General features: G+C 34.6%; 1 protein-coding gene across 1 annotated transcript in view; it reads left to right on the top strand.

Moving 5' to 3' along the window:
• Positions 1 to 1,408: 1,408 nt before the first annotated feature.
• Positions 1,409 to 17,072, top strand: part of LOC110453805 (multiple epidermal growth factor-like domains protein 10) — a 78,986-nt gene continuing 63,322 nt past the window's right edge. Inside the window, exons 1-6 of the mRNA XM_021502964.1 lie at positions 1,409 to 1,650; positions 5,350 to 5,550; positions 7,994 to 8,236; positions 10,299 to 10,385; positions 13,818 to 13,919; positions 16,134 to 16,220. Coding sequence (XP_021358639.1) covers positions 1,581 to 1,650; positions 5,350 to 5,550; positions 7,994 to 8,236; positions 10,299 to 10,385; positions 13,818 to 13,919; positions 16,134 to 16,220 — 790 coding nt within the window. The 5' untranslated portion in view covers positions 1,409 to 1,580. The remainder of the gene's footprint in view (positions 1,651 to 5,349; positions 5,551 to 7,993; positions 8,237 to 10,298; positions 10,386 to 13,817; positions 13,920 to 16,133; positions 16,221 to 17,072) is intronic.

The raw sequence follows: 17,072 nt of genomic DNA, 5'->3' as shown, positions 1-17,072 counted from the left end.
TTCCGACAAACCTTGAAATATGTTGTTTTCTTGTGAATTAGAGTCACCAGTGTGAAAACAAATTCAAAGCCTTGCATCATTTTTCTCTTCCCTCTTCTTTTCAAGTCTGTGATTCGAACACATTTCATAATCTTGCATCTATCAAAGATTATCTGTAAATGTCATCAGCTGTTGAATAGCTTCCTTGTCTTCTTCTTAGTCATTTGATCCTTTGTTTGAATATGTTCCAACACATATTTTGGATTGATATGTTTGTCACTGGTAGTTCATGAACTAGTCCTTCTATGAACAAAATATTTTTCGGTAAACAAAAGTTGTAAGATGCTTTTATTCTAAGATGAACACATTTAGTTTGGAAAATATCATAGTTTGAGATGGCTTCTGGCTGTTGATTTGTCTGTAAATATCTGATAACTCACCATAACAAGAGATTTTTACATGTAAACTGTAGCATATGATCCCTAGTTTTGGTTGTATCATAAACGATCCGTGAATGCATTCTTAGTTTGACTTCTTTTGTCTTTTGGGATAAAAAAATCCTACTTTTTGATAATTTCAGATTTAAACTTTTACGAAAAACGAACCAAGTGTTGATTTGAAATGTAATGGATTCGTTTTTGTGACAAGGTTTAAGTTTACACCTCCTAAAAAGAAAATTGAAATCATAGGAGTGGCCATTTTGGACCCCCCTCCTCCACGTGTGTATTACTAATACATTAAAATACACAATAATAGCACACGTCAGTTAAATGTGAGGATAAATAATACATAATCATACACAATAATAACACGCATCAATTAAATGTATGTATAAGTAAAACATACTAATACACAATAATAACACGCATTAATTATACGTATGTATAATGTATTAATAATACATCATGATACATAATAATAACACACAGTAATGAAATCATCATCAGCAGCAGCAGCATCATCGAAACAAAATAGTACATGAACGCTCGACCCTCGATAAGCATACACTCCGAAAATGATTTGCTGCACCACTTGGTTAAGTGTAGAATTGAGGGTTTTCTTCCGTGTCTTCTTCAAAATTGATCTGCTGCCCCAATTGCATCCCCCCGAATAATTACCCCGTATTTCATATCCACTTTATTTCTATTTGATTTCTTTCTTTTGCGATGTCTCCCCTGACATATTTCCTCGTATGACTGTCACACTTACTACTAACTAGCTGAGATTCTCTAGTGTAGAGTAAAACATTAGTTGTTATGTCCAGTCTCCAAAGTTTCTGCTTCATTCCTCCCCCCCCCTCCCTGAATATTTTCCCTGTATTTCATATCCACTTTATTTATATTTGTTTTCTTTCTGGCGATGTCTCCCCTGACATCTTTCCTCGTATGACTGTCACACTAACTAGCTGAGATTCTCTAGTGTAGAGTATATCATTAGTTGTGATGTTCAGTCTCCACAGTTTCTGTTTTATTTGTAAGTGAGTTACAGATATGGATATTAATGCGTAACATTTAACGGAATCGTATACCTAGACCTGTATAAACTTTCTGGTTGGTAGACGATGTATTAGTCAAGGTGTTTGCCGCTGTACATGACCAGATATGGGATTTTACCGGTACCTGCTGGTCATCTGGTCAGTTATAACAATATTGACGGTGGTCAATGCATCAGGTGAGAGAAATACTTATAAATACATGTACTGATGACAAAATTGAACCATCGCCTTTATCCAGATGAGAAATGCCTTAATACCATTGTTAGAGACAGGCGTTTTATCAAGTTGTTATTGAAATTCGCTTAATTGATGAATTCGTGTTGATTTAATACAATGCATAGCCGAGCAGTGCTTATCAGCCCGATCGTTATACATAAACTTTATTTATTTTACAACAATTATGAAACAAGTTATTTCATCTTATATTTATCACTCTTGTTGGCCTGGATGTTAGCGCGCAGGGGGTCTTAATGTGGGAGGAAACCGGAGTACCCGGAGATTATCCACGTGGTCGAGCAGGGACCCCATACCTTTTCACGTCCAATCGGTGAATCGAACCAGCCCGATCGTTGATGCCTTCAAGATATGTCATGACTTGATTTTAATACCGAAATGTGCTACAGAATGTTGTTGTTTGTGAGTCTCTATTAAACTGTATAGTTTACAGATTTGATGATCTGATGTTTACTATCGTTCAAATGTTGACTGGTCACGTGCGATGTGATCGAACGCATCTAATTTCCAACCATCCCGCGGACTTTGATGAACAGCCGAGCGATCGGCCGAGCAGAGCGAGCCGTTTTAGCAACACATGTATGGAAAGTACGGGGAACTGAGAGTGAATTGGTTCTATGCTATATGAAGGCTTCAAAAACTTTCGTCCTTCCGGTCGTACAGGCTCTCAAAAAACGGCAACAGGAGTTGCTCCGTGACTGCATTGGTGTTCTTTTTTTTTTTGCATAAACAATAAATTTGACATTTTCAATGAACACTTTGTATTTTTGTCGTATCTTCGGGTGATTTTTATTTTCAGAAACCATTCTACACTTTTTTTACAAGTCGATGTAATTGATGAAATCCTGCGATGTCCTCCATATCATTTTGATATTTTCATTTTTCTCGAACTGAAAATTGTTTCAATGTAGTACTTGCGCTTGGTTATTTGTCCTTAGCTTCAAAATGACATCGGTTGATACTGATAAGTTCCACGTATTATGCTGTTTGTGAAAGGATGAATTGACGCTGACATCATGTTGTGGCGCGACTGTGGCATCACTGTTGACACGCGTCATCATATAGTGTTGACAAATACATGCATTGAAGCCAACTTGAATTTTCTGCCGCTATACCACATTATTTAGAATATTTTGATTTAGTTTATCCTGATTCCTACAGTTCAGTGCACATTTTTTTATTTGTAACTACATTGTAGGCATGGACACATAATGTATATCTTTTATTTAGTGTACGTATTTCATGCATTTATGTTACTTTTTTAAAGTTCTACTGGAGTCGTTTTAACACAAGTTCAAATACAAAAAAACAATTCTTCCTGAACTTTTCAACAAACTCGAAGAGATTTGTTTCTTCTGAATTTAATCTCGGAATATTGTCATAGTTTTCCGTTACCTGATTTTTAAGAACAAGATTTATTTTCAAAGGCGCATTTTGCTGTGTCATCTGCTTCTTCACATACGAAATTATTTTAGAGAAAAATATGCAGTAAATTCTCTTACAGTAATTGTGTGTATAAATGTTTTTGTAACATGATCACTATTAGCATCAGAATCATAGAATCAAAAACAGGGGAAATGCGGTATTCAATAAACAGTTAAGTATGGATAGGAAGATATTTCGGCGTATAACTGACACTTGCAAGTATAGATACATGTAGTTTCAAGAGGAACGCCAAACTAAGGCCTAGGTCAATTTTTTTTAAATTTTATTTTGTAAATGTATGCATTATTGGATATTCAACTGTTCTTCAATTCCTCTGTACTTTCGTGTCTTGGAATGTTATTGTCTTTTAAAACTGGAGAAAAGGGAAAATCTCTTCAATATGTACTGCGTAATGTAATCATTATCCTGATAGTATATTTACATACAATATCATTGTTGAAATTTAAGAATCAATTCTGGAGTAAGACCTTCGATTCTTTTAAATGTATGTATGTATTGACAAACACTAGTCTAAAAATTGTGTAAATCAACTTTTTTTATTTTCGTTCTTATACTCATATCAGTACTTTACGGTACCATATGAAGAAAACAAACAGATAGACCAGTTGTTAATGTTAACAAATAAAATAACGAACCAGGGCAGATCCATTGCGGCAGGGTTCGACATGGGGTAAGTGCAACTTAGGGGAGACCGGGGCAAATTTGGCCCTGGGGTTAAACTCCGATCTTGAGCAAATGTGTACAACTTTGAGGATATAAGCAGTGCAGTTCACTGGGCAGGACATTCATACGAAAAAAATGGTGGGAAAACTGTAATTCAAGATACTAAAAGGGAGAAAATTATCTTTGGGAAAGTAGAAAGAAAACCATGACCTCACTTCAGTCTTTCTAGTTTTGCAAATTTTCTGTAAACCGAAATGCTGCTTATTGATGTCAAACGCGAAACAAAATGACAGCTTCACATGATGGTATACATAAAAGCCTAGCATTGAGTTTCGTATTGCTATGATATACAGATTTCTTAATATATGCAGCTCTCGTAACCCTGTATGCTTTTAAAATTATAGACACTTTCTACCAAAGCCTAGAATAGGTAGCCACTGTGTGCGTTCATCCTTTTTCTGCAAATCTATTTTGTTGTCTTTTTTATTATGTGGAGTGAATGCTTTGTTGTTTTATTAACAAGCTAACTTAGCTTTGATAGTATTTCCAATAAATATATATGTATATATATCAGTTCCCCTGTTGAAACCCTAAAGAGGAGAAAATCGTATCAAGCATTTTCAATGGCTTAAAAATTTATGTATCAGCCCATAACGTAAAAAATGACGTCGCCGTTTGTAACGTCGCTTTTGATTGGCTGATACAGCGGCGTAATAATTTCTAAGAGAAAAGAGTTCATCAATAAAAGTGGATTTCCACAGGGATTGTGCATAGTAGATTAAATCATAAGGATTGACTTGAATATATTTTTTATGTTATGGAGCTATAAACACAAAAAACCAGAGTGTACTTCGCTGTTTATTTAGAGTACACTCCGTTTTTTGTGCTATATCTCCATAACATGAAAAATATATTCAAGTTAATCCTTAAATAAAACAAAAGACAAGAGCTACTTCGATTTCCCTAGTGCTTTCTACTCTTGAGAGGTTCATCAGGGGAACTGTTAATTCATGTCGACAGGACAACAACACAACACAAAAAGTGATGACGTCACAATACAACCTACCAAAATTGACGCCAAAATTAACAATGCACTTTAATGTCAATATTTGAGGAACAACAAAGATGTGTTACAGAAATATATACATGTATATATAGTTACAGGCATGAGTATAGCAACAGAAACGTTCACATACATTTTCTTTATTTATTCATGCAACGATCTGTGTTTTTAGAACAATTTAAACCAGGTTTTGATATATCGATTAACATTGATTCTTTTGACTCTCGCTGTACAGTGTCTTCTGTAGCTTGATATATATATAATTTTATGGAACTTATCATATGTACAAGAAGGCATATGCTTATTAACAGTTAAAAGCCTAAGATTGTCACGTTTTGTCTGTTGTCTGTGAAGTGTCATACGACAGTGAATGTTTTTTTATTATATATATACAAATCGACGAGTAAATTTGAAATCAAAAGTATAGAATCCTTTGTTCCTCAAATGTCAATCGACTTAATTCTTTCAGTAAACATCGCCCTTCGTAAAGCGACAAATCAAAGTTCTATCTACAGGAGATTGGGCAGCTCTAAAGCCGTAGACGGATGTGCCAGCACGTACATGAACTCCTACTGCTGTATACTCACGGCAGCAGGACAGACCGAGGCCTGGTGGCAGGTAGATCTACAGACACAGTCCGTCATAGACACCGTGGATATCACATATAGAGGTAAGATTCTCTGGAAGACAGCTGCTTAATTAGGTATTGTGTTCCTCAAATGTGTATATTTGCCCTTTTCATTGTATGTCATTTCACTCATCATATTTTATTGAGCAAACAATAGGATTAAACAGGCGGCTAGGCCTATACAAGTTATCTCCTAAGGGTGATATGACAAAGACAGAAATGAAACGATTATCAAGAATTATATCATAAGCAAAGTGTATAAGGGAGATGAATCCATGTATCGTTCATTTATATATAAATATGAAATATATTTTGAGCTATACGATGCTCTCATAAGAAGTCAGCTGCTGACTTAATGCGCGAAAGATTAGTCTGCTGTTCATGAACTCTGAATTAGGGATTTTCCTAAATACAGCACTTTACATATATATATATATATGGGGCAAAGAAGTAATTCCAACAGTGTGAACAAGTTTAGGTTGTCAAATTTTCGGAGCTTATTTTATATAAATATATATAAATAAAACAAAACACGAAGACTAGCATAATCAGCTAGCGCTTTCGTCCATCTTGGGGCTCTTCAGGCGATTTAAATTTATTTGTGACGTCATAAATGGAGTACACATACTTAAGACGTCAAAATAATGTATGTATATATGTTATATACCAACATTTTTTAGTTCGGATCCAGTGCCAGTATTGGATCATACTGTCGTTATTACTTATGTGTCTTGAAAAAGGAGCGGATCGCTCCGAAAATTTGACAACCTAAACTTGTCCACACTGTAGGAATTACTTCTTTGCCCCATATATATATATATATATATATATATATATATATAAGATAAGAAGTTATATTATATATACAATAACATCATACAAACACTCAACCGACACTACATAGAATTCAATTTAAATTATTTTTTTAGAACATAGGTGAAAACGAGTTATATCAACTTAGATAAATCACCCTTCTTGGCTCGGATGTATTTTACTACTAATTTACAACTATCTAACAAAGCGCGTGTTCTTCATCAAGCATGTCGATGGTTAAACGTAGTGCAGTAAATCTTCTACAATCCGATGTTATGTATTCAAAACATATACTTAGTTAAACATTTTGCTCACATGGTTGTTCAGAACAGCTGATTAATGTTCGACTAATAGCGTCTGTTTCATTGTTTTGTCAAGAACGTTGTACAGGGAGGGGGTTTTCATGCTCCTAGGGTGCGAGAGAGGAGTGGGTCTCACATTTGAAATACGATTCTCCCCTCCCGTGTTTTGACTTATATTCCTAAGTCAATGAAGTTGATAGTACTCATTGATGCTTAGAGGCAGAGTCACAAAAAGGCGAAATATTTGTAATATTACTCTTAATGAGAACATTTAATCATGATTTGTTAAAGATATAATCACCGTTCTCCAATGACCCTTTGACTTAATAGTAAACATGTTATACCAATCGAACATTCATTAATGGATGCATATAGTGTTATCATTGATTTTTTATAATCTTTAGTATGATTGATATGAATATTACTTTGAGGACTTTCCTCTGGTTGAATACTTGTTAATTTGAAATTTACATTTTAGCTGTACATTTCCTTTATACTAAATATAACAGCAAGAACTACTACGTGCGAATGCTTACCTCGGGTCTAAAAAAAAAATCAAAACTCGTATTGCAGTCATTTTAACAAGAATGGATTTATTCAGGCTTAGATAAGTGCCAAAGTTTATTAGATGTATAACAAACTTGTTTGTTTTAAAAAAATCAGAAAATTTCACAACCTTTACTTTCATAGCATTAACCTTTTGTCAATAAAGCCTGACACATTATGCATATGAGTGTTGACAGACCTGTAGAATAAAAGATAACGGTTCAAACATTCTGAATGGAACTAGCATTATGTCGTCTGCGATGCAAAGGTGACATAGGAATCACTCTATCGGCAATGTTGTCTTCATCGTCCGCACAAATGGTTTCCGTGCGTTAACTCTTGTCACACTCATTACCTACGAATGGTAGTTGTCTGTCCAACAGTAATCGAACTATATATATATATAGGATCTAACATGAGTTTTCATTTCATATGAGTTTAATAAATTTCATATGAAATGAAAACGAGTTTAAAATCCTTTATATCACATAATCAAGATTTGTGGCATTTATTCGTGTAAAACGACAATTTTCATGCAACCTTTAAATGTAAAAGGTCTGTGACGTAATGTACCTGTCCTAGGCGTGACGGTACGATTGAAACAATCGAAACTTACACCCTATCACAGGATAACACAGTACATGATGTGATAAATACAAAAATAAAATTCGTTGAATACATTACATTGAATTGTAGAAGAATAACTGCTCTACGTTTAACCAAAAACATTTTTTTATCTTTAAAAACTCTATAAACCTAAATGTTTGACTATTTGACGGTTGCTACTCGACTGAATTACGGTTGATATTATATTATATTTGTAGATCAGGACACACTAAGAAGACTCGCCGGATACGAGATGTACCTGTCTAACAAAATAGACTGGACATCAGGAAACAGGTGTTACAAGGACACCACAGCTGACTTGGCGTTCATGTCTCCGATACAATACGTTACATGTAAAGGTGTTGCCCGGTATCTGACCATCTACACTGACCGTCGATTAAAAGCAAAACCGTGGTACTCGGATTATGCTATACTGGAACTGTGTGAAGTACAAGTTTTTGGTGAGTTTACTTAAGGATTGAACGTCTGTCAGATTGCAGTTACAGCCTATATGAATGCAATCTTAATGACAGATAAAAAGAATGACGTCCGTTATAGATCGTTACATTTCCTCATGCGACATGTCTTTTATTAATGATTTGGATGAGCTTAACTTATATTTCCTGCTGCCGCAAAACCTCACTGGTCCAATTCTTGGAACAGTCGCAGACGGCCATTATCCAACTGAAAACTGTCCAAACAACGGTCACCATTTAAAAATGTACCCAGGCGACACCTTAAATGCAGTTCGTTGCTCTAATTATCTGTATAGAACATTCTGATAGAAAAGTAAGAACTTACTAGCCTATTCTGGTTGTCTTCATTGTTTGCAAAACCCGTCAAAATGCAACTTGTAATAACCAAACGACAACAACAAGATGGCAACTATCTTACAAATTGATGACGTTGTGTTATAAAAAACCAAGGTATTTGGCATCCAAGCATGCACAGTTGATGTTACTGGGCGTGTACAAGATATTGTTTTATATAAAATTTACTTACCTTAATAACTTTAACTGTGGTTTATAAGTCACAGTTACCATTAGACGTTACGAGTTTGGACAAGCAACTACTTTTCAATGAGGGTTTTAAATGTTGTTCTTTTTTTTCAGTGTAGCCCGTATGTAGTAACGTAGTGTTCACGAATTTATTCAAACAATAATGCAAGATACAACAATTGTCACTCTCAGTCCCCCTGCAGAAAAAGGTTCCCTCGACTTGATATTCATATGGAAAAAAAGATAAATGATAAAATAAAATCATTATCTGTGAAAAAATGAATGATATGCATTATCATTTATACTCTTTTCCATATGAAAATCAACTGTGGTTTATGTAATTATTTGTTGTCCAATATTAGTGGCAGTTAGAGTAACCTGGTTCCCATAGAGCCAGGTTTCATGTTATCTTTTACTTTTCAGTTATCATTTTGATATAAACATGTAAGTTATTTGACCACTTCATTGATATTTGAATAAGAAAGTTCTTTGGAACAAAGACACCCTTGTCTGTTGATGAATACATATTACAAACAATTCATAACGACGAGCCCGATTTGTCAAACATTATCAGTGAATCTGTATGGGAAATTTTCACATCTTATTTATCTTAAAAATATCATGTTCTTACCTATGCATTGTGATAATTCAGGACCTGCTCACATTTTACATTTGTTGAATATCAAAGCAGTAGCAGCATCAGGAATATCTTCTTTTGTTTATTGACTTATGTCTAAATAATAACAATTTTGATAAATGCTTTTTAACTCTAGGCGAAAGGAAGGTCTTTATATTTGGAGTCATATCGGTTCACATTTGATCGGGAAAAGGAACTCCATACAGAGGATTATGTTGAGGAACGGTTAAAATATGTGGTGAAAAGATAACTCCATAATGGATTGGGGTAATAAAACGCAGATCGTAATGGGTTTTTTTTTTTTTTAAATTCTGTCGTTATTACTAGACCAGTGTTATACATGTCAAGAACATATTTTCATTTAATCAATGTAGTCTAACCATGATTTTGATACATACGTCATTATAACATGCATGCTTATTTTTTAATAAATGAAATAAAAAAAAAAAAAAAAATTATCGGGTACATTCATATTTAAATCTAAACATAACCTTATTAATATGAAGCGACATTACAAAACGCAATAATGAACGACCCACATACTGACTAAACTCAGATTGAAAATGAATATCATTACATATATATTAAGAATAACGATAATTAGGCAAGCATCTACGCTGTCTCAACGCTTTAAAACGGCAATGCTAGCGTAATGTACTTCAAACGTCACATTACATCAAAAATGATACAGCCAACTGCACTTTTTTTCGATTTTGTTATTTTGTTGAAATATTTCTTGTTTTTTCATTCTGCTTATGCGCATTCCATTTGCTATAACACTTATTTCCCTAATGAATCCAAAACAATACATTTACCCCTGATAAACGCAATGCTTCACCTGGATACAATGCTCAAATTTCATTATTGAACATCACATTTCTCTTTCAGGTTGTCAAGTTGGCAAGTACGGGAATGGAAATTGCGATAAAGACTGCAGCCTCGGTAATATATGTCACCCCGCATCTGGGACATGTGGTACGTATATATACTCGAGAAATGTATTATTGGTTGTTTCATACCTACAAAATCAGAACAACTCCTACATTTAGCTTATGCTTCAATTATGTAGTTTTTCATGCGCCCTATATTTTACATTTCCATTGCAAGTTCCTTAATAATCATAATCATAAGTTCTTGCGTTTATAGGGCTATACACGCAATTGGATCAGAGTCATTTTGAAGATTTTCCTTCCGTCTCAAATGACATGAGACAACCGTTGGAAGCAAACATTTTGGGGACGTTAGGCTGTTATAATATAAGGGAATATCTTTGTTTAGATCATTTATACTAAAAAATAAGAACGTAACTATAAGGATTAAATGGCACTTGTTCATGCCGGTATGAACACAAACAGGTAACATATGTATTTACCATGAAGCCCGAGGGTAACGATAAATTTGAAACCAAGGACACTACGAACTGTTATACATCAGCTGCTAACCTCGATCTTTACTTACAACATAGCCAACAAGGGACGCCTGACTAATCAGTTTTGCTAACCTAGATCTTTACTTACAACATAGCCAACAGGGACGCCTGACTATCAGCTGTACGATAAGCGAAAAGATTTCGATATTCCGATAGTAATCTTTCCCCCTTCTTCATTCATTTATTTTTTCTTTCAAACATGCACTTTATTGATTCACAACAATCAATTGGATTAGGCACACGTTCTCACAACCTGCTAGGTTCCCTCCTCTTCTTGCTTCTCCCAACCTACCTAATATATTATTTCATTTTAATATTGAGGTCAATGTGTTTAATGCACTACTTTACTGTGCTTTGTTGACACTACCCGGTTCTCGCTTAAAGTACCTGACATAACCGCTTAACATTACCTTTAATTTATTCGTATTTTGCCTTAGTTTCATCGATTTTGAGTTCTAATTACAGTTCATTGATGTTTCGTTTTTTCCTCCCCCCTCTCCCTTATTTCTATTTATTTGACTGTGTCGCTCTTACCAGGAATTGTGTCCAGAGATTTTAAGGTAGTGAGTCCAAATTTGACTCGTATGTATTATGTACATTAACAAGTAAAATGGCAAGCAAAGAAATATTTACATTTGAATGGCATTGTCATTAGATAAACTACCTGAAAGCAGTATCGTTGATGAGCTTTTAAATGACATCCACCACGAGACACAATTATCAGCAAATCACCACTGGACAAAACGCTGTTCAAGTTATTGAACTGTCGATACGGCAGGAATTCTAAATTTAAAAATAATTTATAAGTGAAAAAATGGGGAAGACGGAGAAAACGTATATAAAACGAAATATACGCTTTGAGCTGTTTTAGTATGGAATTTATATTTAGATGTCACCATCTTAAGCAAACTTATCTTAATGCATTTTGTTGTTTGCTTGCAAAGCTGTGTCATTTACATTTAAATAGATCATAAATGCCATACAAAAACAGTTCATTGCTTCAGGGAAGTATAATGATAAATGCTATGACTCCTAGATAAGCACGATATATATATCTTTTACTTATATAAAGCTGCTGCTCAATGTACAGTGTTATGATGCTCAGAACCCCATAGGTTTGCAACTCATTCAGCAGTTATGGTCAAAATTTGACATTGGTAGTCGAAAGAAACAATTCTTCAGACTGGACGGTTGTTTAAATTTGTCTCGCATTAGACATTTTCAGTACATAACTATGTACATCATAACAGCACCGGTAACACATTAACAAACACAAAATAAATTAAATAGATATTCACAACTTTTATGTCGTCAGTCCTGTGTTATCTTTGTTGTATAATATAACTTTTACCTGAAACCAATCAAACAGCCATCTTCGTGCCTTCTATTTTGCTATGACATATTCCAGGGGTGTAGAGTAAAAGGACATTTGAAGTTAAACCTAAAAACCAAATGTCTCCCAACATATACATACACTTACTGGTGGAGCAGGCGCTTAGAAAACATGAATAAGATATATATAAAAAATATAACGGAAAATGGGAAACATCTGTCTTCGATCCATTTAACTTTCGCTCTCATTGAAAATAAATTTAATTGATAACATAGTTAATTCAAAGCTCCAATTAATTCATACGTTCCATAATTGTTAAGATGTCTGAAGTGTCGTTGATTTCAAATTAATAAGTGACCATATGACTATACAATATATTAAAACTCTAGATATTGTAGGTATCACGCTGTTTAACTTACTTTACTTGATGAACAACTTGGTTGACAATGAGATTTGCTTTCTTGAATAAGGCAATTTTTAGATACATAAAGAACAGTATTTAAGAAATAAAAATTAAAAGTCAATTGTTTTAATCAAATGCACATGTTAATGGTTATCATATATTCTTTATGAGATCATTAAATTGCATTAAATTTTTATCAGCAACCTCAATGAACTAAGAAATAATATAAATCAGGATGATTTGGTTTCGCTTTGACAAAAAACATCAGACTATTTTGTTGTTTTGGCCAAAACATGCAAACACAGACACACATATATCCTATCTACCACCACAACTGCCAATATACTAACAAATATCATGTTTTCATCAGCTAAACAATTGACATACACTTTTTTGTTGAAACATAACGCATTAACGAGACATCATTTTGGAAGCACGGTAGTTTACTGATAGGACGCCGGGATCATGGCCGAAGGGTTGCTGTTTCGAGTCACGTCACGGCACTGTGTTGTATCTTTTAGCAAAATACTCTACTCTGCATTATTCCAATCTATTCAGCTGTTAATGAGTACGTGGTTGAGCAGTGCTAGAATTGTTGAATGCTAGCTGTGAGCACCGAAATGGCAGCACCGGTTGTATGCTCCCCATGTAGTGAAGAAAGATATTGGCTGGTTAGCAATGGGTATAACCACTGATAATAATTTGTGAACCGCTTTGAGACGACCTACGAACTAGGTTGTACTAAAGCGGTCCATAAGAACCTCGAACTATTATTATTATGATATAAGTACTGTTTGCACGGTGCGTAGGTCGTATACAACACTATGTGTGTAGGCAGTCGTTGGTTCAACTGTTTAGACATGTTCGCACAAATGTGATATTTGGTAGGATTGTTTGATCGTTATTAGCGTAATGAAAACAAAGCAATAACAAACAAACAAACCAAAGACAAAAACAACAAAAAGCTAAACTAAGCTTGAACAACGAAAGAAAGAAATGTAAAAATCAAAACAGAAGTATCGTTTCTATCACTAATATCACTATTAAGATAATAGTCTACGACTAACGGCTATCGAAATACATCCTGACCTGATATGAATGGCGTTTCCAGTGCTTTGATACCAAAGTGCTCATCCACGAATGTATAATATAGATTTTATATGTTAAGTTGTGCACAAAAATTGTTTTGACAAATATCATAAATCATAGCAATATATGTCTTCTATCAAACTCGAATTTCAGACGATTGCGCTGCTGGATATTATACCGTTGACGGAAGTTGCATTCCTTGTCCAGTTAATTGTGAGGGAAATACATGTGACAGTATTAATGGAGATTGTTCAGGTAAGATGTATTGTCTACGTGTCTACGTGTTTATTTTCAACTCTAAGATAGTTGAGTTTGGTTAAATAGGAATATTGTTTTTGCTAAGATAGGTCTATATTTTTGGTTATTATTTCTTCAATTCATTGCCAAATAATTTGCGTTATTATTACTACTGGTAATGAGAAAGGCAAACAGCAACAAAAGATGTAATAACTCCTTATTTGTATCGTCACGTAGCTTTAGCAGTAAAAACCTGTTTAATTCAAAGGCTCCAGAGATCGATTCCCTGTCATCTATAGTTTTGTCTCATGCATGATTAATTAGCATACTGCACTCTGAGCTATTGACGGTATCTGCACAAAAACTGTTAAACGTTATTTATGACCGGATTCTGATGAAACATCAATATTGCAATATATTATACAGTAACAAAGGTTAAACAACATATAGGCGAGTTAAACCTTTGTACATAATTTATTATTACCTCCAAAAATAGTTTAAAAAGAAGGGGTGGGGGCTCTATTGGTGCGATACAGGTCAGGTGACTTCTTCTTCAATATGAAGAAAACAAATTGAGATTTGAATCATATCCAATACAATATTGAGTTCATCAATAGTTCAAGTGGAACTCTTGTTGTATGGGGCAATACGTACAATAGAGGTTTCTTTTTAAATCATTATCTTTCAATATGGAGGAAGGGTTTAAACTTAATTTTATCTAAAGCATCCTTTAGCTACGGGAACAAAGTTGTGTAGCAATTGATGGTGGTGCCCCTGTGGGTGTAAAGGGGCAGGTGCAATAGGGAATTATGTCAAAAACTTGAAACCGTCGAGACCCCCACAATATAACGTTAAATACCAGTGCTCGACATCTTCAAGGTGCATGAGGTCCGCCTCCACTGAGGTTACTACCTCAAGTAAATAACATCCCCACAAAAGGGTGGGGAGGAGGAGGAGGAGGGAAGATAGAAACACTTAACAGCTTTCTATCAATGCTGACTGTTCAGAAATAACTTGACCCTATGGTAAGGTTGGTCTAAGAAGGGAAGCGAAGGAAACGTTTAAAAGCGATCGTCAGTCCGAGAACATATCTTTGATCATTTTCCTGATGGAAATCCCGTGTTTTGATCTTGATCAAATCTAGTTATTAAGTCATCCCGAACGAATGCTATTATAACGACATGGGCATGCGATAAACACAATACATACGATATCGTTCTTAAACTCCTTTATTTCTTTATTTTGATTATGTTGCCATATTCCAGCTCTATTTATATGCTTGATAATTTATTTAACAGTTATGAACATGAATATTACCGACATTGTTTTAAAGAACTTCATAAGCAAACACTACATACTGTAACATACATTAGCCATATACACAAATCAGCCTCACCACCTACATGTATTAGCCAACGGGAACATTACCATTAGATAGTCAACCGTGAGTTAAAGGTCCTGGGCCTCTTGTTAAGTAATGAGAACAACAAAATATGACAACGTGTTGATTAAATTCACATTGTGTGTGGATATACATTGCATTTCTGATAAAATAGTATCAAACCAATTAGTGTTTAGTTTAAACGCAATAATTTAGCATTTGTAGTACGGCAGTGCTAAAACGTAAAGTGCGGGTACTGACATGTCATTGCTTAGGTTTTTTTTGGACGAATTGATGGCAAAGATCAAAGAACAATTTGTTCTAAAATTAGATACATTGATGATAATATTCAACATCTGGCTTTGTTTATTTGGGGACGAAGTTTTACTTGGGTTCACATTTTGTCCGCCTTCTTAACAAGGTTATATGATATTCGACTAGGTCAAAATACCAATATCAATGAAATTATAAAGTACGCAGTTTCCTGGGAAGTGCATTGACCAGTATTCATCTTAAAGTCAACCCCATAGTCAAAAATACCAATTATTTATATGTTAATATGTACGATAAACGTTGCCTGTTCACTTCCTTTTGACGGCTGCCTGTGAAAGTGACGAGAGTAATGCTAAGATGCAATTACATGGGTGAATAATTTGTTGTGTTTTCGATATTTGTAGCATTTTTATTGTTCCCAAGTAGTATTGAAGGAATCTCAGCTGTTTGATCAAAACTAAACAATCTGTTAGACACAGACATTTTTCTATTTTGGTTGTGCACCTCTACCTAGTACATACACAATTTGTAAAATCATAATTACATATATATATATATAAGCACTTGTACTTTTGCAGCCGGCTGCATGACGGGATTTTCAGGCATATGGTGCAGATGTCCAGTAAGCTGTAAGGACGCTAGCTGTTCTACTGGCCAGTGTACAGGTAAGCACGTGCACTTCTTGTGAGAACAAATGCACATACAATGTTTGCAGTCCTTTTCATCAAATACCTTTATTTTGGTACAGGTTCACTCTTAAGACTTAAAGGGACATCACGCGAAAAGCCATATTTTTTTTAATGAATGTATGTATTGTATGCACTTCCACTTATTTTACCTCTCTATCCCCATATTCATAGTCCGTTCCAAATGTCCAGTTTGACCACTTGAATTGTTCGGGAAAGCCCTGCTAAAAATAGCGCCGGTCACGTCACCTGACTAAGCAGTAAACACGAGCGGTCTGGGCGAGATGAAACGGTTTCCCAAGGGGCCCCTAGAGAGGGGCGTCAGGCAACTGCAACTTCTTACCGCACTATGAAACCAAGTAATATGATTTCTAAGTCCGTATTAAAACTTATTGAACAGTAGTTATTCATCATTATAAGTTAATTGCACACTTGCCAATATTCAGAATTTAAATTTATTTAGCTTTAAACATATTTCTTGCCAATAAAATTGAACAAGGGATGGGGCACACGTTTTTACAATTTATCACGGACTTCTCCCGTCATACATTTACAACTAAATGTCAACAATGATAATAGGCATAAACATAAAGTATATATATATAAATATATATTGAATTTAGTACCGGAATGTGACATCTGTACGGGGCTAAACACCTTTCTTCAACCATGGGACAAACCTTTCTGTAAAAAGGATTATTCACGAGACGAATATTCCTTTTCAAATGTTTTCATAAAGTGCATATATGCAATGACAAACTACACGCGTATAAAAAAAAAGAAACGTTTGTGATTTGTTTTATTACATTGTACAACTCAATATCTTTGGCC

This window comes from Mizuhopecten yessoensis, unplaced genomic scaffold (assembly GCF_002113885.1).
Source record: "Mizuhopecten yessoensis strain PY_sf001 unplaced genomic scaffold, ASM211388v2 scaffold7513, whole genome shotgun sequence".
Lineage (NCBI taxonomy): Eukaryota > Metazoa > Mollusca > Bivalvia > Pectinida > Pectinidae > Mizuhopecten > Mizuhopecten yessoensis.
Note: the sequence above shows the minus strand (reverse complement) of the source record. Positions and strands in the feature narration are given on the sequence as shown.